The sequence below is a fragment of the Carcharhinus amblyrhynchos genome, chromosome 18 (genome assembly GCF_965287045.1).
Source record: "Carcharhinus amblyrhynchos chromosome 18, sCarAmb.v2.hapA, whole genome shotgun sequence".
Lineage (NCBI taxonomy): Eukaryota > Metazoa > Chordata > Chondrichthyes > Carcharhiniformes > Carcharhinidae > Carcharhinus > Carcharhinus amblyrhynchos.
In genome coordinates, this window is record NC_137341.1 from 49,268,031 (window position 1) to 49,292,381 (window position 24,351).

Sequence of the window (24,351 nt, forward strand, 5' to 3'; positions counted from 1 at the left end):
AAAATTAGTACTTTCAAAACACGTGGATTAACCGAGAACAGTTAGCACAGACTTGTTAAAGGAAAAAGCAAATTATTTTTACATCTCTACTGTGCAGAAGCAGGCCATTTGGCCCATCAAATCTGCACCAACTGTTCCACAGAGAACTTTACCCAGGCCCTATCCCCATAATCCCACAAATTTACCCAGCTATTCCCCCTAACCTACACATCTGGGGAAATTGCTGTGGATGCTGGGAATCTGAAATACAAATCTGAAATGTTCAGTGTGTCTGTAGCAAGAGAAAACAGATCATTTCAGATCAATGAACTGATAGGTCACCAAACTGAAACACTAACTCTGTTACTCTCGATAAAGACATTTGGGTCTGATTGGATAGTTACAGGGAAAACAGTGGATGGCGTGAGTTTTCAGAAGGAGCTTGATATGGCACCTAACAAGAAGCTCCTTAGAAAAATTCAGACATAGGGGCCACGGTTTTACTGATTCACCCCGCCTATAGTTGGACTTGGTAAGTAAATAAACATGATGTGGAGTTGCCGGCGTTGGGACTGGGGTAGGCACAGTAAGTAGCCTCATAACACCAGGTTAAAGTCCAACAGGTTTATTTGGTAGCACAAGCTTTTGGAGTGTGACTCACCTGATGAGGTGAGTGACTCACCTGATGAAGGACTGGTGCTCCAAAAGGTTGTGCTATCAAATAAACCTGTTGGGCTTTAACCTGGTCTTTTGAGACTACTTACTGTAAATAAACATGCGCACTGCTAGGGAAACGCCAACAGTAAGGTAATCATAGCATCTTCTTATAAATTACTCAACTCATTTTGTCTCAAGACTTGGAATATACAGGTTTCAATGTAATGTTGAACCGAGGGTGATCCAAACTAACAGTGCTCACACTAAACGTGCAACATGCAAACAGATGGCAGAGAAACCTCAGAGACCCAATGTGCTGTACTGCAACTTCCACAAGGATATCACTCTTTTAGACAGCAGTGCATGCAGTCAGTTGAGGAAGCATCTCCAAACCTCATGTGGACATTGGTGTCTCTAACTTCCTTTACTCTTAGTTAGCATCTTTACCACACAAAAAAAAAAATTAACAACGGTCTGAAAATGTCCATAAGTTGCAATATTTGTGCAGGTTTCTGTTTTGAGGGGGTTGGAGATAGAAACAATGATAGATGCTACCTGGTAAATATATCTGGGAATGCTTTAGATAGAAAAATGTCTAAAAAACAAATGATTGATGCTCTACTCAGGATTAGTATCCAAGCCTGGAAGAATACAAAACACCTGCACTAGCGGTCTACTTCACAAAACTGCACAAAAGTCAATGGTCCAAACCATTATATTTTGTTTCTGAAGTTTGGAGATATTCCTTTAGAAAACACTATCAAACCTTAAAAGAACATTAAACGCACAACACTATAACTATAATGTCCCCATCAGCCGACACCAGTGGAGTTTGTGCAGTGTAAGTGGCCAGCAAATCCACTTGTGCCCTATATTCTGACCTTTACCCCCAACCTCCCCTCTATTCTTTCCCTTCTGCATTTCTGGGAGACAATGCAGTCAGAGGGGGGCAGTGTGGTGGGAGTGCTGAATGTAAAACTACTTTGTCCTCTGATATGGACAGAATACCTTCAAATTTCCTACCAAGCTAGAGTGTATTCTTGTTGGTGACAGTTCTCACCTTGCACCAATCCAGGCACCAATGCACATCACGTCAGAGAGTAAACCTAACGAGAATCTAGGACTAACCTTGCTCCCGCTTAAGTCCTCCAGTGCATTCAAACATTGCAGTTTTCTCCTGACCTGGCAAGGCATCTTATTTTTGGACAACACTAGTTGAATGAGAGTTCCTCATTTAACTCAAAATAGGGATTAAGAGCGTTAATGTGCATACAAATCGCTGAAGGAGGCAGATAATGTCTCGATTTAAGCAAAAGATAATATACGTAGCAATTCCTTGGTACGACGATGGAGGGTGTCAGCATGTGCCTCAGTTCAAAGGTCATGAGGTGAAACACCGATAGTGCACTAAGCTTCCCCATCCTGAGGTGAATACACTGCCCACCGATCCAAACTGATATCCTTTCCCCAAAGAAACTAGCAATGGCTTACACTGTGAGGATCTAGTTAACTAAAGTCACCCACTGAGATTCTGCTGGGGGAGGCGCGGGGAAGAAAAACAAAACTCTTTGAGGATCGGGTTATCAAAGAGAAAAGTCACCATAAGATCTCCAAATAAACTTGCCTCGCAAAGGAAGCATCTCATGGGGACAACAGTGAGGAAAGCGCTCAAATGAACCACACACGCACTACAAAATTCTAAGATTTCCCTTTTTAAAACAAAACCTATTAAGTAGCTCGGATGTCATTATGAGAAACATGTCAATACATCACCTTTAATGGGACCCTTAAGGCTTCTATCAACTATATATTTATTAGCACTGTTAGAGAAAAAGCTGGAAAATGTACCAGTAGCTTTGTGAGTTGCATCTCAAAAACATTTCAGTACATTGATAAACATTAGACTCATTAAGCTTCTGGATGAGTAATGCAATATTAATGCGTTTGGAGTTAAATGGCATTGATTACATTTCTGTTTCAATGATTTAATGTCTTAAGCCATCCATTTGTTAAAATATTTATACCATTTCTTTTCTCCCCCGCAGCTAATCTTCCTGCCCTTTACACATTTATCTGTGTCTTGGACTTTATCCAGCTGGGCAGTGAGGTGGGCTGTTTACAAGGCTCCAGCCCGCATCACAGGTCTCCCATCACTGACTGATTTTCTTCCTATGGAAACTTCCTAAGGTTTTGTGCCTCACCTCAATACTCAGCTAGAACTCAGGGTAGGAAATTGGATGGAGGAGAACAGTGGGAGCAAGTACATGTCCTACATGGTTTAACAGGAATATTGTCTAATGCACCGACATGTGTGGTTCCTGTTTAATATCTCTGTAGATCACTCTACACAATGAAAATTATTTTAACCACAAACTACTTTGACTCAACATGAAAGGAGGTATATTTTCCTGTGACTATCTCTGGCTCCCTCCTTTGCCTTTATTTCTCATTTACATGTTACCCTGAACGACATCATCCCAAAACACATCGGGTTCCACCTCGATGCTAAAGGAAAGGCTCTGTCTCACCACCACTTTGCTGAACCCTTCCACTCTCTCTGATTGGTCATACACTTACCTATTATCCATTACTGGAGCCAGCAGACATTTCCTTCAAATAAATATCAGAAAGATCGAAACCACTGCCTTTTGGTTCCCACTGCAAACTCTATTCCCTGGCCACTGACTCCATGCCTCTCCCTGGAAACTCTCTACAGGCTGAACGAGATAAGCTTCTAACCCCATTTTCACTTCTCAGGCTTGCATAAACATTGTCCAACCCCGCCCTTGCTTCAGCTTACCTGCTGCTGAAACCCTCATCCATATGCCTTTACTACCTCTAGATAGTTCCAATGCTTCCCCCAGCCAAGCAACAAACTCATTCTCTGCCTTCATCTTAACTTGTGCTAAGTCCCACTCATCCATCCCGGGCACCTTGTTTGCTGACGTACATCGATGCCCATTCCAGCAATGCCTCAATGTTAAAATTCTCTTCCTCGTTTTTAATTCATTCCATGAACCCCCCTCTTTGTCTCTTCTTTGGTCCCAGAGGACTGGAGGATAGCGAACGTGGTACCGTTGTTTAAAAAGGGTAGGAGGGATAGCTCAGGTAACTATAGGCCGGTGAGTTTAACGTCAGTGGTAGGCAAGTTGATGGAGAGGATTCTTAGGGATAGGATGTATGAGCACTTAGAGCGTTGCAATCTGATTAAGGATACGCAGCATGGCTTTGTAAAGGGGAAGTCTTGCCTTACGCATCTGGTAGAATTCTTTGAGGTGGTGACAAAAACGGTCAACGAAGGACGAGCCGCTGATGTCATCTATATGGATTTCAGTAAGGCGTTTGACAAAGTCCCTCATGGTAGGTTGGTAGAGAAGATTAAAGCTCATGGGATACGTGGCCAGGTATCTAGATGGGTAGAGAACTGGCTTGCAAAGAGGAGTCAGAGAGTAGTTGTGGAGGGGTCCTTTTCTAGCTGGAGGTCTGTCACTAGTGGTGTGCCGCAGGGCTCAGTACTGGGACCTCTTCTCTTTGTAGTGTATAAATGATTTGGAAGAGGGACTAGGTGGTGTGATCAGCAAATTTGCTGATGACACCAAGATGGCTGGATTGGCGGGCAGTGAGGAGCAGTGTCTGGCAATACAACGGGATATTGATAGGCTGGTTGATTGGGCAGATACATGGCAAATGGAGTTTAATCCAGATAAATGTGAGGTGATGCATTTTGGCCGGAATAATGTAGGGGGGAGTTATATGATAAAGGGTAAGCCCATAAGGAGTATAGAATCGCAGCGAGACCTGGGGGTGCAAGTGCACAAGTCTTTGAAGGTGGCAGTGCAAGTGGAGAGTGTGGTGAGAAAAGCCTACGGTATGTTAGCCTTTATAGGAAGGGGTATAGAATATAAGTGCTGGAGTCTAATGTTGCAGTTGTACAGAACGTTGGTTAGGCCGCATTTAGAGTACTGCATCCAGTTCTGGTCGCCTTACTACCGGAAGGACGTGGAGACTCTGGAGGGAGTGCAGAGGAGCTTTACCAGGATGTTGCCTGGTATGGAAGGACTAGGGTATGAGGAAAGATTGAATAAATTGGGGCTCTTTTTCCTTGAAAGACGACGACTGAGGGGGGATCTAATAGAGCTATATAAGATTATGAAGGGTATAGATAGAGTAAACAGAGGTAAGCTATTTCCTATGATAGAGACACATAGGACAAGGGGCCATGGGCTTAAGGTGAGGGGGGAGAGGTATAACACAGATATTAGAGGGAGGTTTTTCACACAGAGGGTAGTGGGGGTATGGAATGCTCTGCCAAGTAAGGTGGTGGAAGCAAACACGCTAGAGTCATTTAAGAGTAACTTAGACAGGCACATGAGTGGGTTGGAGATGGGTGGATATAGGAGATTGTTTTAAATAAGGTTTATTAGCATTGGGGCGTCCCTGGTAAGGCAAATGGATATGGTACAACAATATTTTTTTTTCTCTTTTCATTCACAGGTTTTAAGTTGGTCCGCCTTGTGTCCAACGAAGGGCATACACACGATGGGTCGTACTTGGGCTGCTCTTGGTTGTTCGAGATTGGCCTAGTGCTTCATGTCGTTAGGGTGTGCCTAAACTGGACCAGATACTGGGCAAGACGACAGCTCAGTGACTATCACTGATTGCTGTGCAGACACATGGATTTGGGCCAGTGTCTGTGGGAGTTTGCGCATTCTCCCCGTGCTTGTGTGGGTTTTCTCCAGGTGCTCCGGTTTCCTCCCAAACCCCAAAGATGTGCTGTTAGGCTGACTGGCAGTAATAAATTGTCCCTAAATTAGTTTCCCTCAATGTGGATGGCCATAAAACATTAGACAAGGGTCATGGGTGGAGGGGGGGACTGGTGGTGTTAAGATGGCGGCGCGAGCTTGTCGGGCCGAAGGGCCTGTTTCCCGGGGCTGTTTTTGTTCTTCGTTCTCTCCTCGTTTAGCTGTTGCCTGTAACCCTGCTTCATCCCTGCGTTCTTCCAATTTTGGCCTCTTGGCAACTGTGATTTTATCTCGTTAGCCCCTGAACAATGGAATTTGTTCCCAAACTTCTCCACCTCTCTTTTCCTTTAAGACATTCCCTAAAATGTAACACTTTGATCAAGCTTAAGGTTAGCTATTCCTAAAAATGCCTTGGGTGGTCTGGTGTCAGGGTTTGTTGGATTAACACCCCTGCAAAATGCTTTGGGATGTTTTAAGGTGTTAAAGGTGCTATACAAATGCAACTTGCTGTCACAATTGTTAACTTTTAATGTGAAAGACTTAGTGCAAATATTAAAACAGGCTTCCCCTGATTATATACATTAAAAAAAAACTCCCATTAGCATCAGAATAAAAACATATTCAATTCATTACTATTCATTCATAGAATCCCTACAGTGCAGAAGGAGACCATTCAACCCATTGAGTATGTATGAACCACAATCCCACCCAGGTCCTATTCCCGTAATCCTACAAAAACATCCTGCTAATCCCCCTGACACTAGGGTCAATTTAGCATGGTCAATCCACCTAACCCACACATCTTTGGGTTGTGGGAGGAAACTGGAGCACCCAGAGGAAACCCATGCAGACACAGTGAGAGCATGCAAACTCAACACAGACTGTGACTGAGGCTGGAATTGAATTTAGGACCCTGGCGCTGTGTGGCAGCAGTGCCGTCCAATCAGTGGGAAAAGGGTGTTGAAACAAACAATTTCACTCAGACAGGGGGAAAAAAGGACGTGGAAGAAAGCTACCGAGTTAAAAGAGAGAGCTATGGTGGACCACAGGTTATTCTATTCAGCCATGAAGGTGGATACGTCGGTCAGCAGATTGTCCCACACAGCCAAGAGGATGCAATGGCTGTAGTTTTGGATACTCAGCTGCTCCGATCAATTTCTTGAATAGTTCAAAGCAGAAATAACACTATGGCGACAGTCAGTGCTGTCCTACAATGAACTGAAGGAGGTGTGATGGGTGACCTGTCACTTCTCTTTTTTGCTTGCCTAGAAATGGAGTTTCTGCCAAGGCAAAGGCTGTACTTGGCAGCCTGGAGAAACACACACAAGCAAAAGGCTGGTGAATTCAAATGTTAACCTTCCTTAAACCCACAATATTCTGACTGGGAGATGGATGTTCTATATTCCATTATAGACTTGGACCCATCATTCTCTGGTTGGAAAGTGCAGACTTTACCCCGTGTCTGCTCTTTTCTCGTACAATTGGAACCCCTGGACAACACCATAAAATCCTATCTGGCCTCCAACACCTTGCTAAGAATAATGGCTTGCTGCACAATCTTAGGGAAATAAGACTGCATCTGGTTAATTTGACTGTCTTCTCCATTTTCATAACATCCAGATTAGCCTCCCATCCACTGACTCTGTCTACACATATCACTGCCTCAGCAAAGCAACTAACATAATTAAGGACCCCACACATCCCGGACATTCTCTCTTCCATCAAGAAAAAAATACGAAACTCTGAGGTCATGGACCAACTGACTCAAGAACAGGTTTTTCCCTGCTGCCATCAGACTTTGAATGGACCTTCCTCGCATTAAGCTGATCTTTCTCTACACCCTAGCTATGACTGTAACATTACATTCTGCATCCTCTCCTTTCCTGCTCTATGAATGGTATGCTTTGTCTGTATAGTGCTCAATAAGTAATACTTTTCACTGTATACTAATAAATCAAATCAAAAACTAGAATAATTTTGTCATTTCTGACTCCAAACATATTAGGGTGAACTGCAAATCCGGGGAACCTCTAACTGCTTCCTCGTTTCCCATGTGATATCAAACGAACGTAGGATTTACTGGGTTGGTTTGGATGAAGAACACATGGCAAATACATGAGTGCACAATCCACACCTTGACAAATGAAATGCAAGCACGGTGTGTGGAGGGCATGATGGAGGGGGAAAAAATGATTTAAAGGAAAAAAAGACACAGCCAAAACAAAGCAGTCAGCTCTTGAACTTACCCCTGAAGCCCAGCAGTTGACCTCGATGCAAAACTACAGCTGGAGGAGGGAAGGGAGAAGAAAAAAGATTCAGAGAGGAAAGGGAGGGGGAAGAAGAGCAGACGACGCAGGGCTGTTAACGGGGGAGCCCGCAGGACAGGACTGGAACTGAAAAAGACAGGCACACTAACCTCATTGATTGCAAATATCACTGTGCATCATGTACACACAGGCACACTCACACACTTAACACCATTAAAATAAATATGTGCCCCTTAAATAACCAATTGGCAAGATGCATTTTGGTTACAATTATCTCACTGGAGAATTCAATAAAAAACACACAAGTTGTCCAAAAATAACCAATAAATTTCAATCATGAGCCACAAGGTAAAGATATCTCTGATCTTCTCAGGCCTTGGAGAAATGCTACAACCAGTGTCATTGGGATAATGCTGAGAAATAACCAGGGTTTCCGATCCAGATCACTGCCCAGCAATGTCTGCTAGACATCTACTTGTGTTGCTATTTTGGTGAGGGCAGGATGGGACTTGCCTGTGATTTCCCTCCCAACCCTGCACAGCACTAGCCTGCTGCTGACTTGTGCCTTTTACACTCTTACCGGTCAGGTTGGTCATGTATCGCAGAGTACCCACAGAACCATATACCAGGAAGGAGTCAATGCCTTCGGAAGTGGAAGATGGGAAGGGAGAAAACTAACAGAAAACCAGGATAAAAGAAACATACTGCAGAGCACAGTCAGGTCTGAGAACAATGCAAACTTTGCACAAGCACACAAATCCATTGTAATACTGCCATTCCCTTTCACTCCAAGTAGCGATCCCAACGTGATACATCGTCAAAAGCTGATCCAACCATACAATTCATATATACCATTCCCACTATTGATAAACATCAATTCAAATCAACACTTCCAATCTATAATCTCAAATGAGGATGTTATATTTAACGTTGTGCCCAAGATAATGCTACAACCTTCTAGCTTCTCATAGAATCCCTATAGTACCTGAGGAGGCCATTTAGCCCATCGAGTCTGTACTGACCACAATCCCACCCTGGCCATATTCCCGCAACCCCGCACATTTATCCTCCTAGTCCCCCGATACTAAAGGCCAATTAGCATGGCCAATCCACCTAACCCACACATCTTTGGAGTGTGGGAGGAAACGGAGCACCCATAGGAAATCCACGCAGACACAGGGAGAAACTGCAAACTACGTACAGACAGTGACCGGAACTGAATCCAGGTCCCTAGCGCAGTAAGGTAGCAGTGCTAACCACTGTGCCACCTTCACACCCCACATCTGAATTTTAATTTGAACAGCTGTATTTCTAAAGCCACATTTCCACCCTCATCATTTTCACCCTTTGTAAAACCTTATAGGTTGTGTTTAGATCTGTTCTAAAAAAAACAATTACCTGAACTAGTTTCCAAACAAAACCATGCTAATCGTGTTCTCTGGTGTGCAGGTTGTCCATAGGATGGTGAGAGATCAAGAAGCTCCCACAGTACTGGAAGGATGTAATTGCTCAGGAGAGACTGTGGAGGGGACTGACAAGAATGTTGCTGGCACATGAAAACTGCAGGTAAGATTGGATATGTTAAGTTTGTTTTCCTTAGAAAGGAGGAAGCTAAGGGGTGACCTAATTCAAAATTATACAAAATTATGAGGGGCCTGAACAGGATAGAAAGGAAGGACTTCTTTCCCCTCACTAAGGGGTCAATTATCAGGGGCATAGATTTAAGGTGACAGGCAGAATGATTAGAGGAGATACGAGGGGAAATCTTTTCACCCAGAGAGTGGTGGGCGTCTGGAATTCACGGCCGAAGGCGGTGATTAAAGGCAGAGATGCTCAATCTATTTAAAAGGTACCTAGATCTGCACCTGAGGTGCTAGAACTGCCAATGCTATGGACTTATGGATGGAGAGTGGGACTAAAACGACTGACTGGTGTGTTATTCTTCTCTTCTTTTTTGGCTGGTGCAGACACAATGCGCAGGACGTTACTGCCTCGCTTGAGCCATTCAGCCCACTGGCCGGAACTCTACCAAATTGTTTGGTAGAGGTGGAGGAGTTCTGGCTAATGGGCTGAATGGTCTTTTCCGGTACTGTAACTTTTTCATGGTGTTAAAACCGTGAACTAGTCAGTAGTAAGGTTGTGTAGAGAACTTTTGCTAAGATAAGGAAGCTGACATCAGTGGGTATGTTGAAGCTTGGGTTAAGATGACTTTCATGAATTGCTCAATCCTTACTCCAATGGTTTATCAGCTGAATCCTTTTGATTAGGTGCAGGCTTATTTTCCCTTTAGATCACATCACAGAAAAAGCACTATACAAACCCTGCAGTCTGAAAATTACAGCCTTTTGAGCTATATATTTATATATCAGAATATGAAGATTATTTGCCTGTCCAGTTGTATCAGATATCCAATGGCAATTAATCCCTGATGCCAATGACATGACCTGAACCATCTCCCTTCATTACTGATGTCCATTGTTCCAAGGCAGTCTCTCACTCACTTTTCACGTTACCTGGGATAACAGCTCCTTGTAGATGAAGTATATTTCAGTGTCTCCACTAGAGTATTTTCAGTTGACAAAAGAGTTTCCTAAAGTGTGTTTAGAATTCCCTAATTTTTTATTTGAGAAGAATGCTGACTATTTATTTTACTTATTTACAAGTGTCACAAGTAGGCTTACATGAAGTTACTGTGAAAATCCCCTAGTTGTCACACTCCAACATCCATTCGAGTACACCGAAGAAGAATTTAGCATGGCCAATGCACCTAACCTAATCTTTCAGGCCATGGGAGGAAACCCATGCAGACTCCGCACAGACAATAACCCAAGCTGGGAATTGAACCCAGGTCCTTGGTGCTGTGAGGCAGCAGTGCTAACCACTGTGCCACTATTTGTACGATTGGCCTGAATATTTAACTCTATACTTATAATTACATCGTTGCTTTCAATGAATATTACTGATCTAAGACAGTTTTCCATTTTAACATTAAATGTCTAATCGACCAAAGTGCAGAACACTTGACAATCACTTGCACAGTGCTGGCAGAAAGATACAAGCAGGAGAATTCCTGAGAAACGCATTAAACCTTCATCCCAGTTTATCCAGATGAGTGAATAAATCCACTGTAGAATTGTCACTCAGAAATATACTCTTCCTATGCAAGAGCATGGGATTTGAAGAATTGCACCTCAAACATGCCAAAAATGGACCATTTATCAGCCACAATAGTAGTGGTTGTAAAAACTGCTGCACATTATATAGAAGGAATCTAGATCATCATGAAATACACATACACACACACACAAAGCATGTCAGCATAAACACACACACCCGCATGCATGCACTTACACTCAGATAAGCAATCTATTAATCAGGCCCACTAGCTGCACTAACTAATAAAGGTATCTTTTGGCCCACACTACATAATTTTGTTTAAAAGCTGCTTTGAAATATTAATTTACCAAAACTGTATCACTATACACTCGTAGTTAAATGAGTTGTGGAGGATTGTGTTCATGAATAGATCCAGTTAGAATTAATATACTTAAGTATTAGACATGACTGGACTAGTTTAATTAGAAACATAGAAACTCTGCAGTGCAGCAGGAGGCCATTCAGCCCATCGAGTCTGCACCGACAACAATCCCACACAGGCCCTATCCTTGTTTAGTTACTCTACTAATCCCTGTAACCTATCTCATCCCGGGACACTACGAATTAATTGAGCGCGTCCAATCAACCTAACCCACACATCTTCGGACCATGGGAGGAAACAGGAGCACCCGGAGGAAACCCATGCAGACACAGGGAGAACGCACAAACTCCACACAGTGACCCAAGTCGGGAATCAAATCCAGGTCCCTGGTGCTGTGAGGCAGCAGTGCTAACCACTGTGCCACCGTGCTGCCCCAATTTATTCAAACTGAGGGGATTTTCACAATGCCTGACTGTGCATCATTTACTGTGAATTGAGTGTAATGTGTGATATTGAATTGAGGGGCCGGAATTTGCTGAGGAAATGACAGCATGCGTTTCAATTATCTATCAGCAGCAACTTGTGGCAAGGAAGAACTACCCCAACGATTGCAAATACTAACTGCAGAACCATTTGTGCCATTTTGCTGCTAGCTTCACAAAAAAATGGCACCTCCCTATTAACCGCCCCACAAGTTTCATGCAGTTACAATACTTGCACGTTAACTAACCATTAAACGCAGCACAAAAGGTTAAGTTTGGCAATCAATATTGTAAGTATTCTTTTAACAGTATGTTAATGATTGTTAAATACCTCTCTGGTTCAGAAGGTGAATCAGTAAAAGTGTGAAGTCTCTTTTCCTTGGGTAGTAAATTGATATTAGTGATTTCTTATTTTTGCTTTATGTCTTTTCTTTTTTGCTCTCCTAGTCCAAAATTTTTCTCTGTTTATTTTTCATTCTATACCTGATTTGACGTTATATCAAAGTTTATTTATTAGTCACAAGTAAGGCTTACATTAATACTTCGATGAAGTTATGGTGAAATTCCCCCTAGTCGCCACATCTCGGCGCCTATTTGGGTCAACGCACCTAACCAGCACGTCTTTCAGGCTGTGGGAGAAAACCAGAACACCCGGAGGAAACCCACACAGACACGGGGAGAACCAAGCCGGGGGAACAATGTCCCAAGCCGGGAATCAAACCCGGACCCCTGGCGCTGTGAGGCGGCAGTGCCAACCAATCTGCTACCATGCCACCCACCTATTTTAATTCATGTCAGGAAATTGAGGTAGTTTTAGATTATATTTATAGGTATTAGAAATAAGGTGTAGCTTCAAGTAAAAGCAAAATACTGCGGATGCTGGAAATGTGAAATAAAAACAGTAATGCTGGATAGACTTGGCAGGTTTCCCAGCGCATGTGGACGAAACATTGAATCTGTTCTTCTTTCCACAGATGCTGCCAGACCCGCTGTGTTTATCCAGCACTTTCTGTTTTAATTATAGCTTTAAGTAAATTTAATTCTGCGCTCTTGTATTTGAAATGGTTAACAATTTCAGTTTGGTTCAGGTGCCTGCGTGGCAATGACAGTTTAAGACAGGAAAATAAACAGGACTTAAAAGGAAATTGTTGCTTAGCAACCAGAGGCCACTCTAGCTTAGAAATAACTTCTGAGTTTAGTTTTAGGTTGTACCCAGCAGAAGCTGGGAAAAAATAGACTTCCCAAAAGAGTGAAAGGTATCAGAAACTAGGGAGTCAAGAATGTCCAAAGATGTGTGGGTTAGGTGGATTGGCTATGCTAAATTGGCCCTTAGTGTCAGGGGGACCAGCTAGGATAAAATGCATGGGGTTATGGGGTAAGGCTTGGGTGGGAGTGTGGTTGGTGCAAACTCAATGGGCTGAATGGCCTTCTTCTGCACTGCAGGATTCTATAATTTGATGTCTCAAGTAGACAGATAAGTTAAAAGAACAAAGTCCAAGAAGTTGAACATGGTCCTGTTCAGGAGAATTCAAGTAAAAAGCAGAGAAAGTGCTCTGAGGTAGAGACAGCTGCAAGAACCAGATTTAATTTGGTGATAGTGACCACAATTCGGTTATGTTCACCTTAGTGATGGAAAGGGATAGGCATGAACCTCGGGCCAGTAGTTTTAGCTGGGGGAAGGGTAATTATGAGGCCATTAGGAGAGAATTAGGAAGCATAGGTTGGACTAGGAGATTACAGGGACTGGGAACGTCCGAAATGTGGAGTTTTTTCAAGGAGCAGCTACTGCAAGTCCGTGATAGGTATGTCCCTGTCAGGCAAGGAGGAATTGGTAGGGCTAGGGAACCGTGGTGCACTAAAAAAGTTGATTTGTTGGTTAAAAAGAAAAAGGAGGCTTATGTTCGGATGAGACTTGAGGGCTCGGGTAGTGCACTAGAAAACTTTAGATTGGCTAGGAGGGAGTTGAAGAGAGAGTTAAGAAGGGCTAAAAGAGGACATGAGAAGACTTTGGCTGATAGGATTAAGGAGAATCCTAAGGCGTTCTATAGGTATGTCAAGAACAGGAGGTTGGTTAGGGCAAGATTAGGACCAGTTATAGACAGTAGAGGGAAGTTATGTGTGGAACCGGAAGAGATTGGAGAGGCATTGAACCAATATTTCTCTTCGGTGTTCACGCAGGGGGACAAGAATATAGCTGAGGAGGACACTGGGTTGCAGGGGAGTAGAATAGACAGTATTACAGTTGATAAGGAGGATGTGCTGGATACTCTTGAGGGATTGAAAATAGATAAGTCCCCTGGTCCGGATGGGATCTACCCTAGGATTCTCTGGGAGGCAAGAGAAGTGATTGCAGAGCCTCTGGTTCTGATCTTCAGGTCGTCGTTGGCCTCTGGTATAGTACCGGAAGATTGGAGGTTAGCGAATGTTGTCCCATTGTTTAAGAAGGGGAACAGAGACTTCCCCGGGAATTATAGACCCGTGAGTCTCACTTCTGTTGTGGGCAAGGTTTTAGAAAAAATTATTAGGGATAGGATTTATAGTTATTTGGAGAGTAATGAATTGATTGGAGACAGTCAGCATGGTTTTGTAGCGGGTAGGTCGTGCCTTACTAACCTTATTGAGTTTTTTGAGAAAGTGACCAAAGAGGTGGATGGGGGTAAGGCAGTTGATGTGGTATATATGGATTTTAGTAAGGCGTTTGATAAGGTTCACCATGGTAGGCTTCTGCAGAAAATGCAGATGTATGGGATTGAGGGTAATCTAGGAAGTTGGATCAGGAATTGGCTAGCAGATAGGAGACAGAGGGTGGTGGTTGATGGTAAATATTCGTCATGGAGTTCGGTTACGAGTGGTGTGCCTCAGGGATCTGTTTTGGGGCCACTACTGTTTGTAATTTTTATTAATGATCTGGATGAGGGTATAGTTGGGTGGATTAGTAAATTTGCTGATGACACCAAAGTCGGAGGTGTGGTAGATTGTGAGGAAGGATGTCATAGTTTGCAGGAAGACTTGGACAGGTTGCAGAGCTGGGCCGAGAGGTGGCGGGTGGAGTTTAATGCGGAGAAGTGTGAGGTAATTCACTTTGGTAGGAATAACAGATGTGTTGAGTATAGGGCTAACGGGAGGACTTTGAATAGTGTGGATGAACAGAGGGATCTAGGTGTATGTGTACATAGATCCCTGAAAGTTGGGAATCAAGTAGATAGGGTTGTTAAGAAGGCATACGGTGTCTTGGCGTTTATTGGTAGGGGAACTGAATTTAGGAGTCGCAGCGTCATGTTGCAACTGTACACAACTCTGGTGCGGCCGCACTTGGAGTACCGTGTGCAGTTCTGGTCCCCACATTACAGGAAGGATGTGGAGGCTTTGGAGAGGGTGCAGAGGAGGTTTACCAGGATGTTGCCTGGTATGGAGGGGAGGTCCTATGAGGAGAGACTGAGGGATTTGGGGTTGTTTTCGCTGGAAAGAAGGCGGCTAAGAGGGGATCTTATTGAAACATATAAGATGATTAGAGGTTTAGATAGGGTGGACAGTGATAGCCTTTTTCCTCGGATGGAGAAAGCTAGCACGAGGGGGCATGGCTTTAAATTAAGGGGGGGGTTAGTTATAGGACGGATGTCAGGGGTAGGTTCTTTACCCAGAGGGTGGTGAGGGATTGGAATGCCCTGCCTGCTGCGGTTGTAAATGCGCCTAGTTTGGGGGCGTTTAAGAGATCCATGGATAGGTTTATGGACGAAAAGGGATTGGTTTAGGTTAGTGGGTCATTGTTTTTTTAACTGGTCGGCGCAACATCGTGGGCCGAAGGGCCTGTTCTGCGCTGTAATGTTCTATGTTCTAAACTAAGAAGCCTGACATCCGGGGTAAGTCAAAAGTTTGGTGACATCTTCTCACAACTTGTGAAGCAGTGGTGTTCTGTTGGTGTGGCTGGGTACCTGAGAGATTGCTTTAATGCATGTGAAAGTTCAAGGCAGAGGAACACCGAAAGGAAGAGACTGAAATCCTGGAAGTGGATCCTTGGTGAAGGAATCCAATGGAAAGCGTCGTTTGCGGTAAGATTCCAAAGTGGATTTTTCCAGTCACCGTTCTTTGAAACACTCACGTGGAAGTCAAAATTCCAGTGAGACACATCGGCCGCTGCGTGACAAGCATTTGGGAGAATTTGATGAGAAATCCAGAGAGGTTGGTGTGCATCCGGCAACATTTGGTTTTAGAGTGTGGTGCATCTGACAACATTTTACTTATTGTTTTACATGGATTTCAACTTGCTGAAAACATTAGAGTATAAGATCCATTTTGATAATCAATGAATTCCCTATAAATCTTTGTACATCTGGTAGAGGTATTGCTGGCGTGAAGGAGTGGTGCATTATAGTTAATCCTTTCTTGTTTAATAAATATATGACTTTTCTTAAAGGTTAATCGGCAGTCCTGTGACTCTGTACATTCATGTCTCTAAACAAAAAAAATAAAGTGATGGTCGATTAAGCCAGGGTTCTACTCTGGGATCAGACATCAACTGGCATTGTAACATTCACCCTCCTCTCAGTCCCTTCTGTTTATTTCTCAATCTCTAAGTCACACTGGTTAAAGAGATACATTCAGCTAATATGATCAGTGTGTGACACTGTGGTAAGCACAGCTGCCTCACAATGCCAAGGACCCAGATTCGATTCCCGACTTGGGTCACCATCTGTGTGGAGTTTGCATATTCTCCCCATGTCTGCATGGGTTTCCTCCGGGTGCTCAAGTTTCCTCCCAAAGTCTGAAAGACATGCTGGTTAGGTGCACTGGCCATGGTAAATCCTCCTTCAGCATACCCGAACAGGCACCAGAAGTGTGGCGACTCTGGCATTTTCACAGTAACTTCAATGCAGTGTTAATGTAAGCCTACTTGTGACAATATTAAATAAACTTAACTTTAAGATCCTGGACGTTTGTTGTACTCACAATGCCATTATCAGCTCACACTTCTGGCTTCATTCAGTGTAAAAATTATTTTCAGCTGAAGGATGCAGTCTCTAATGAACAATGAGACTCCCAGCTCAGGAAATTCCAGCTCAATGTTATTCCACATGACTAAATTTGTAAGATTTCATAAAGGTATAGAATCCCTACAGTGTAGAAGGAGGCCACTCAATCCATCAAGCCTGTACTGACAACAATCCCACCCAGGCCCTATTCCTGTACTCCCATGTATTAACCCTGCTAGACTTCCCTGGCAATAAGGAGTGATTTACCATAGCCAATCCGCCTAACCCGCACATTTTTGGACTGGAGGAAACCAGAGAACTCAGAGAAAACCCACACAGACACAGGGAAAACATGCAAACTCTGTAGAGACAGTGATCCAAGCTGGGAATCAAACCTGGATCCCTGGTGCCATGAGGCAGCAGTGCTAACCACTGTGCCACCGTGCTGCCCTTCACTTTAGCTACTTTTCCTTATGTACTTGTACAAACTTGATCTGTTTTTATATTCCTTGCTAATTGTCTCTCATGCTTTCAATTTTTTTTTAAGTCATCCTTTGCTGGTTTCTAATTTTTTTCCCCAAATTTACTAGACAACTGCTTTTCTTAGCAGCATTGTACATGTACCTTTTAGTTTGACATCACTCTTAACTCCTTTAAGTTAGTCACAGTAGGTTTTTTGGTTTGCATTTGTGCAACTTGTATATTAGGAAATTGAGGTGACTGCTCGGGTAAAATTATTCATTCACATATCATTGGGTGTGCTTTAGTTCCAGTTTTAGATCTGCCATCATTTTTTGGCGGACTATAATTGTGAAGGCTGAACCCCCCTCTGCTACAACACTCTGTGTTCATAGTTCTGCAACATAGCATTTTGTTGCAGTCTATGTTTTATCTTGAAGCACCAACTTCTCAAACGTAATCTTTCTGTACATCATAATTAATTTGCATAACAGGACAGCATCAATCTTCTGCTCAATAGATTTCCTGGGTTAAACATTCAAATTTTTGAATCACCATTGGATTTTTGGATGTTGAATTAAGGATAAAGACTGCCTCGTCCAAGCACATTTTTACACGTAAACACTCCCCAATGATTATTGTCATAGAGTTCCTACACTGCAGAAGGAGGCCAGTTGGCCCATCAAGTCTGCATTGACAACAATCCTACCCTTTACCAAAACCCCATATATTTACCTCGCTAATCCCTCTAACCTACACATTCTGGGACATTAAGGGGCAATTTAGCATGGCCACTCAACCTAACCCCACATCTTTGGACTGTGGAAACCGGAGCACCCGGAGGAAACCCATGCAGACACGGGGAGCACATGCAAACTCCACACAGACAGTGACCCAAGTCGAGAATTGAACCTGGGTCCCTGGTGCTGCATGGCAGCAGTGCCACCATGCCACCTTTGTCATTTCTACAAACTACGTAAACCATTTCTCCTGCATCAACTCCCACTTTATATTGCTGTGGTGTGGTTTACCTAGAAGAGCTCCAACATTATCAAGCGCTTTTAGACCTACAACTATCCTGGCTGCACCTGTTTAAAAATGATGTGATTGCATAAGTACGATTAAACACACAGAAATCTCCAAAAATTCTGAAATTAAAACTGAACAGAGTCAAATGTTTAAATATTCAAGTGAACGCAATTCTTTTGTTAGGCTTATTCGTCAGTACATAACAACACACAGGGAGCACTGTCATCTTCCATCTTTCAATTTTCTATTAAAATGTTTTTAGATCATGATTCATGACCAAGATTCATAGTGTAACAATTTTTTGGTAACCTGGTAGAACAGTTGCCATCTTGTTTATGGACCTATTGAACTTGTGGCACACTGGAAACTCCCATAAGGAACACAGGTCAAACACAGTTAGCTTACTTTCTGTCAGGGGGATAGAGATCACCACTCCATTTCCTGTTCCCACCCAAAGACGATTTCCACCAATGAGCAAAGCTGTGATTCGCACGAAAGAGAACCCCAATTTGCCGGTACCTGTCAATCAAAGCAAGAGATTCAAGAATTAGTTAACAAAAGATAAAGAGCAATGCAACTTGTACCAGACATGACCAGAAGCAGAATCTTAATACTTATCCTGGCTCCCCCTGGAAAAAACTGATGCCTGACTGTAATTTCAATCTAATTCATAAAAAATAACATGGGAAGCAGATGACTGGATATCTCACAGAGGTTCTCTGACAAGAGCTCAGTCGAACACCTGGAGAAATGGAATGAAGGGACAAAATTGATTGTTTACGCCATTTCTCCAGGAACTCTACTTCTCTTTCACTGAAACTACCTGGGCCTTCATATTTTCATTCATTCATTTCTTTGAGCCATTTGTACAGAAAGTTAAACACAACTTATTTCCTTACGCAACAATGTGAGCGCAGAAGCAAACCAAAATGTTCGAGCAAATGCAACACTCCTGTTTGAAGGTCCGGCCAGTTCTAACAATACATTGGCCTCCCATTCACAAGAGACAACGGTCTCAGCAACAGGATATCCAACTCCCTTGGAGCATTCCCAGTTGCTCTGGCAGTTGATTGCCAGACTCCTGTTTAAGATGATGTCAAACGCAATCTCAGCCATCATCTAAACTCTGACTCTGATCTGTGGAAAGTTTTCAGTGGCTCTTGGTCAGATCTTTTGGTAATGAACAATTCAGCTCACTGCTGGAAGTGAAACATAGAAGGAAAACACACTCTGCAAATCATGCTTCCTTCCAAAAAGTGCATTAGCAATGGATAAAGATGTCTGTGAGGAACACCACCATACTCTCTTCTGCGAATGGAAAGGGCCAGGAGAGAGAAAGATCATAAAACATAACGAAGGAGAACGCTGAAAGGAATGACACTCTGTTAGGATGACAATATTATAGCAGCTGTTATATAAGAAGCAACTCAACATCTAAGACAGTAAGCTCATCATTGTATTAAGGTGCGAATGAAGAACCATACCTAGCATCTTACTGACATAAGGCTCAATGTCTACATCTTGTAAATGCTGATGCGTGTGTGCATGATATAAGCGCAATGTGGAATCCAGGCGAATTGATATCCAAACTCCATCGCCAATCCATGCCAACTGGCGCACTTGGCTTTCCCTTCTTGGGTGAGCATCAAAAGACTTCTATCGAATAACAAATGAGAGAATAATGAGTGTTTGACATCAGAGGATGATTCTGCAGGTACAAGAATATAAGACTATTACAGCAAAACAACCCAATGACCTCCACTTTCTTATTACATGTTGCAGGCATCCCAATTGCACACTCAATGAGAATAAATTAAACCATGGACTGGGACGGTAAAGTACACTGCTCCTTCATGTCTGGGAGTCAAGTCAGAATCCACATTACAGGGTGAAAGTATCTGTCTGTCAGCAGTCAGGATCTCTCTAACATGAGCTGAGCTTTCATAGCACTAACATGAGCTGAGCTTTGACAGCACAAATCCAGTTATCAACCCTGTGCTAATCCAGTACCAATTTAGTACCAATCCAGTAGTATCAATCCAAAAGTATCAACCCAGTATCAATTCAGTTATATCAATTCAGTACCAACCCAGGACTAATCATAAGAACATAAGAAATAGGAGCAGGAGTAGGCCATCTAGCCCCTCGAGCCTGTACTGTCATTCAATAAGATCATGGCCGATCTGAAGTGGATCAGTTCCACTTACCCGCCTGCTCCCCATAACCCTTAATTCCCTTATCGATCAGAAAATCCCCTATTGATCAGAATCCAGTAGTATCAACCCAGTACTAATCCAGCACCAATTTCAGTAGTATCAACCCAGTACCTATCCACCAGTATCAACCCAGGACTAATCCAGTAGTATCAACCCAGTGCTAATCCAGTAGTAATCCAGCAGTACCAATCCAGTACCAATTCCAGTAGTATCAATCCAGTACTATCAACTCAATACCAAGCCAGTAATATCAACCCAATACCAACCAGTACTAATCCAGTTCCCAATGCATTTACCTGGCATTATTGATGCTTTTCTGCAGTTGTGGCTGAGGTGAGATAGATATGTGGAGAGATTTATTTTGCTTTTATTTATTCTTTATAAAACAACTTCAGTGAACTATGGATGTAGGGTGGGAAATATCTCCATTGCCCAACATTGAAATCTTACATTCTGACATTAAAATGAACTGTGGAAAAGGTCTGAAAGTATATACTTGTATATGTATTTCATAAAAGTTGCAGGTGCCTGGAAGTCTTTTTGCTGTCTATAACACAATCTCTGACTTTTTTACTATCGTTAATAAACTGCCTGTGCTGTACTGTTCCAGTTAATATATGAAAACCTCTCACAAGACATAACTGCAATATCACAAACAGCTGGAAACTGATGAGCAAAAATCAAATGTTTCCAATGAACTCTCATTCCATCAAGCTGGACTTAGTGACTGAAATATGAACTCAGCTGGAACCTTTAACTTCAGTCAGGATGTAAATTGGATGATACTGGATCATCTACCCATCGTACAATCTGTCTGATTTGTCCTTTCATTCAGTTACTGATATGGAAAACTGGGACTTTATAATATCATTGCATCCCTACAGTATAGGAGGTGGTCTTTTGGCCATCGAGTCTGTACCACCCTCAATCCCACCCAGGCCCAATTCCCATAACTCTACATATTTACCTCACTAATCTCCCTGACACAAAGGGGCAATTTAGTATGGCCAATTCCAGTAGTATCAATCCAGAACCAACCAGTACTAATCCAGTACCAATCTACCAGTACCAACCCAGCACCTATCCAGCAGTATCAATCCAGTACTATCAACTCAGTACCAAGCCAGTAATATCAACCCAATACCAACCAGTACTAATCCAGTTACCAATGCATTTACCATGTCCTAACATTCACGTCTTTCCACTATGGGAGGAAACCAGAGCACCCGGAGGAAACCTACGCGGACACAGGAAGAACATGCAAACTCCACACAGACAGTGACCTGAGGCTGGAACTGAACCCTGGTCCCTGATGCTGTGAGGCAGCAGTGCCGCCTGGGACATATACTAGGGGCTGATTCAACTATGTCTATTTTACACCTCAATGAAGTTGAAAGTTCCAATCCATATCAACTTTTAGGAACAGACCAGATAGGTGGTAAGGAAGAGGATTAAAAGAACATGGAGATTGGATACACTCATAGGATTGGAACCTATCGGCCACATGAAGGATAAACAACACTATGAACTGGCTGGATAAAACTGCCCATTGTAAGTTCTGTGCGGTGGTGCATTACAGGTCACTCAGCGAGTCTGACATGTGGTATTTACACACGTCTTGGTCTGGAACTATGCACAGCAAGGGCAGAGACTCCAACTTTCACTCCACCGCAAAAGTGAAATGAGAAAAATCCTTTTCACACAGTGAATGGTTTGGGTCTGGAATGCACTGGTAGACAGCATGGTGGAGGCAGGTTCAATCAAAACATTCAAAAAGGAATTAGGCAGTATCTGAAATGGAAAAATATGCAGGGCAGAAGAATAGAACAAAGTGAATTGCTCACTCGGAGAGAAAGTCCTGATGTGATGGGCCAAATGGCCTCCTTCTGTGCTGTAACAACCTATGGTTTATTTTCACATTCCCTTGTCTCAAGCCACCGCACTATATGGATTCCAGACTGAGCCATTTTAGTTACAAACACTTTTATCAAGCTAAAAGTAGTTCTCAAGGGTTAAATTTGCAGAGCAGCATGACTAACAGGTATAATTTTGGTTTCAAATTGGGGTCTGATGCAGTAATCCAGGGGCAATAAAAGATAATTTGACATTCCAGCAACCGTGCAAATTCATTGCTACCACCGTAACAATCTCTATTCGATCTCAGCAGGGGTCACTGACAAACACGGCTGGTAGATTGTGCTCAAGGGGCTGCAGAAAGTCAGGTTTTCAAAAGGGGACAGAGGGAGCTACAAAAGCAGGAGGCGAGCAAGCAGGAAAGTGCTGCAAGGACTGGTCTGGACAGAGCAGACTGGGGAGAAACCACGCTGTCCAGCAATGCATTCCAGACCCTTAGCAGTCACTGTGTGACAAAAGGAGGCGGCTATTTGGCCCATCACATCTGGACTATCTCTCCAAGCGAGCAGTTCATTTTGTTCTATTCTTCTACCCTCTCCACATTGCTCTGTATATTCTTCCTTTTCAGATAGAGTCTAACTGCTTTTTGAATGTTTTGATTGAACCTGCCTCCACCACGCTGTCCAGCAGTGCATTCCAGATCCAAACCAATCACTGTGTGAAAAAGATTCTTCTCACATCACTTTTGCTTCTTTTGCCAATTACTTTAAATCTGAGCCCTCTTGTTCTCAATCCTTTCACAAGTGAAAAGGTGGAAGATTGCAAGGGTAAGTGAGTGCAGACAGAAGGAGGGCATTCAGTTCCTCTTGGTCTAGGGGCCAGAATGCAGACAGTTGTGTAAAGTCTAGCAATACAATCCGCTGAGGCAGGGTAGCCTGTCATGTTCATGAATTTAATGTTATTAAACAGTAATGTAAATCAGTAATCAAAAGAGAAAATGCTGGATTCAGCACTTGGTTCCAGATTCCAGCATCTGCAGTAATTCATTTTTATCCAATGTATCTAAACTGTATATCTTTCCCTGTGGCAATAGCTCCATGCTTGCTGCATTTATTAGTATTTATTTTTTGGACTGAATAAAGTTTATACTTCTGCACTTGCTTTGAGTACAAGTTTGAACAGGCTTTTCTTAAGGATTAAGATTCAGTTCAAGGCTCAAACCTCAATTGCTCATTTAAAGTTAAAATTGTTTAAGTTTATTTATTAATCACAAGTATCTTACATTAACACTGCAATGAAGTTACTGTGAAAATCCCCTAGTCGCCACGCTCCAGCGCTCATTTGGGTACACTGAGGGAGAATTTAGCATGGCCAATGCACCTAACCTGCACATCTTAGGACTGTGGGAGGAAACTGGAGCACCCGGAGGAAACCCACACAGACATGGGGAGAACATGCAAACTCCGCACAGACAGTGACCCAAGCTGGGAATCGAACCCGGGTCCCTGGTGCTGTAAGGCAGCAGTGCTAACCACTGTGCCACCCCATTTGTAGCTTTTCTTTTAAAGGCGGCTGTATTTAATTGACGTTTTGTTTTTGGAACCAGCACATTCTGCTCAGGGTAGGATAGAGTTTTACAGTTAATAGCAGATTGCTGGAATCTAAAACAAGAACAGAAAATGCTGGAAGATCTCAGGAGATCTGACAGCATCTGTAGAGAGAGAACAGAGCCAACGTTTCGAGTCTAGGTGACCTTTCATCAGAGTTAGAATCGGAATTTAACTGTATTTAATATAGGTACTATGGAATAACGCTGTTTAACAACTGAAAAGAAACATCACCTCATCTGCTGAGATCCAAGAAATAAAAGTGCAAACTCCACACAGATAGTGACCTGAGGCTGGAATTGAACCCGGATACCTGGTTAGCACAGCTGCCTCACAGCGCCAGGGACTTGAGTTCAATTCCAGCCTCAGGTCACCATCTGGGATGAGGCTGCTCATTCTCCCTGTCTCTGCATGGGTTTCCTCCGGATACTGCGGTTTCTTCCCACACTCCAAAGATGTTAGGCTGGGTTAGGTTGATTGGCTATGCGACATTAACCTTAATGTCAGGGGAATTAACAGGGTAAATAAGGGTTACGGGAATAGGGTTGGGTGGGATTGTGGTCGTTACAGACTCAATGAGCCAAATGGCCTCCTTCTCTACTGTGGGATTC

At 43.0% G+C, this 24,351-nt stretch overlaps 1 protein-coding gene across 1 annotated transcript in view; it reads right to left on the bottom strand.

Annotated features, from left to right (window-relative positions):
* Positions 1 to 24,351, bottom strand: part of mapk8ip3 (mitogen-activated protein kinase 8 interacting protein 3) — a 237,498-nt gene that overhangs the window by 9,302 nt on the left and 203,845 nt on the right. Inside the window, 2 exon segments of the mRNA XM_080206983.1 lie at positions 18,469 to 18,582; positions 19,548 to 19,719. Coding sequence (XP_080063109.1) covers positions 18,469 to 18,582; positions 19,548 to 19,719 — 286 coding nt within the window.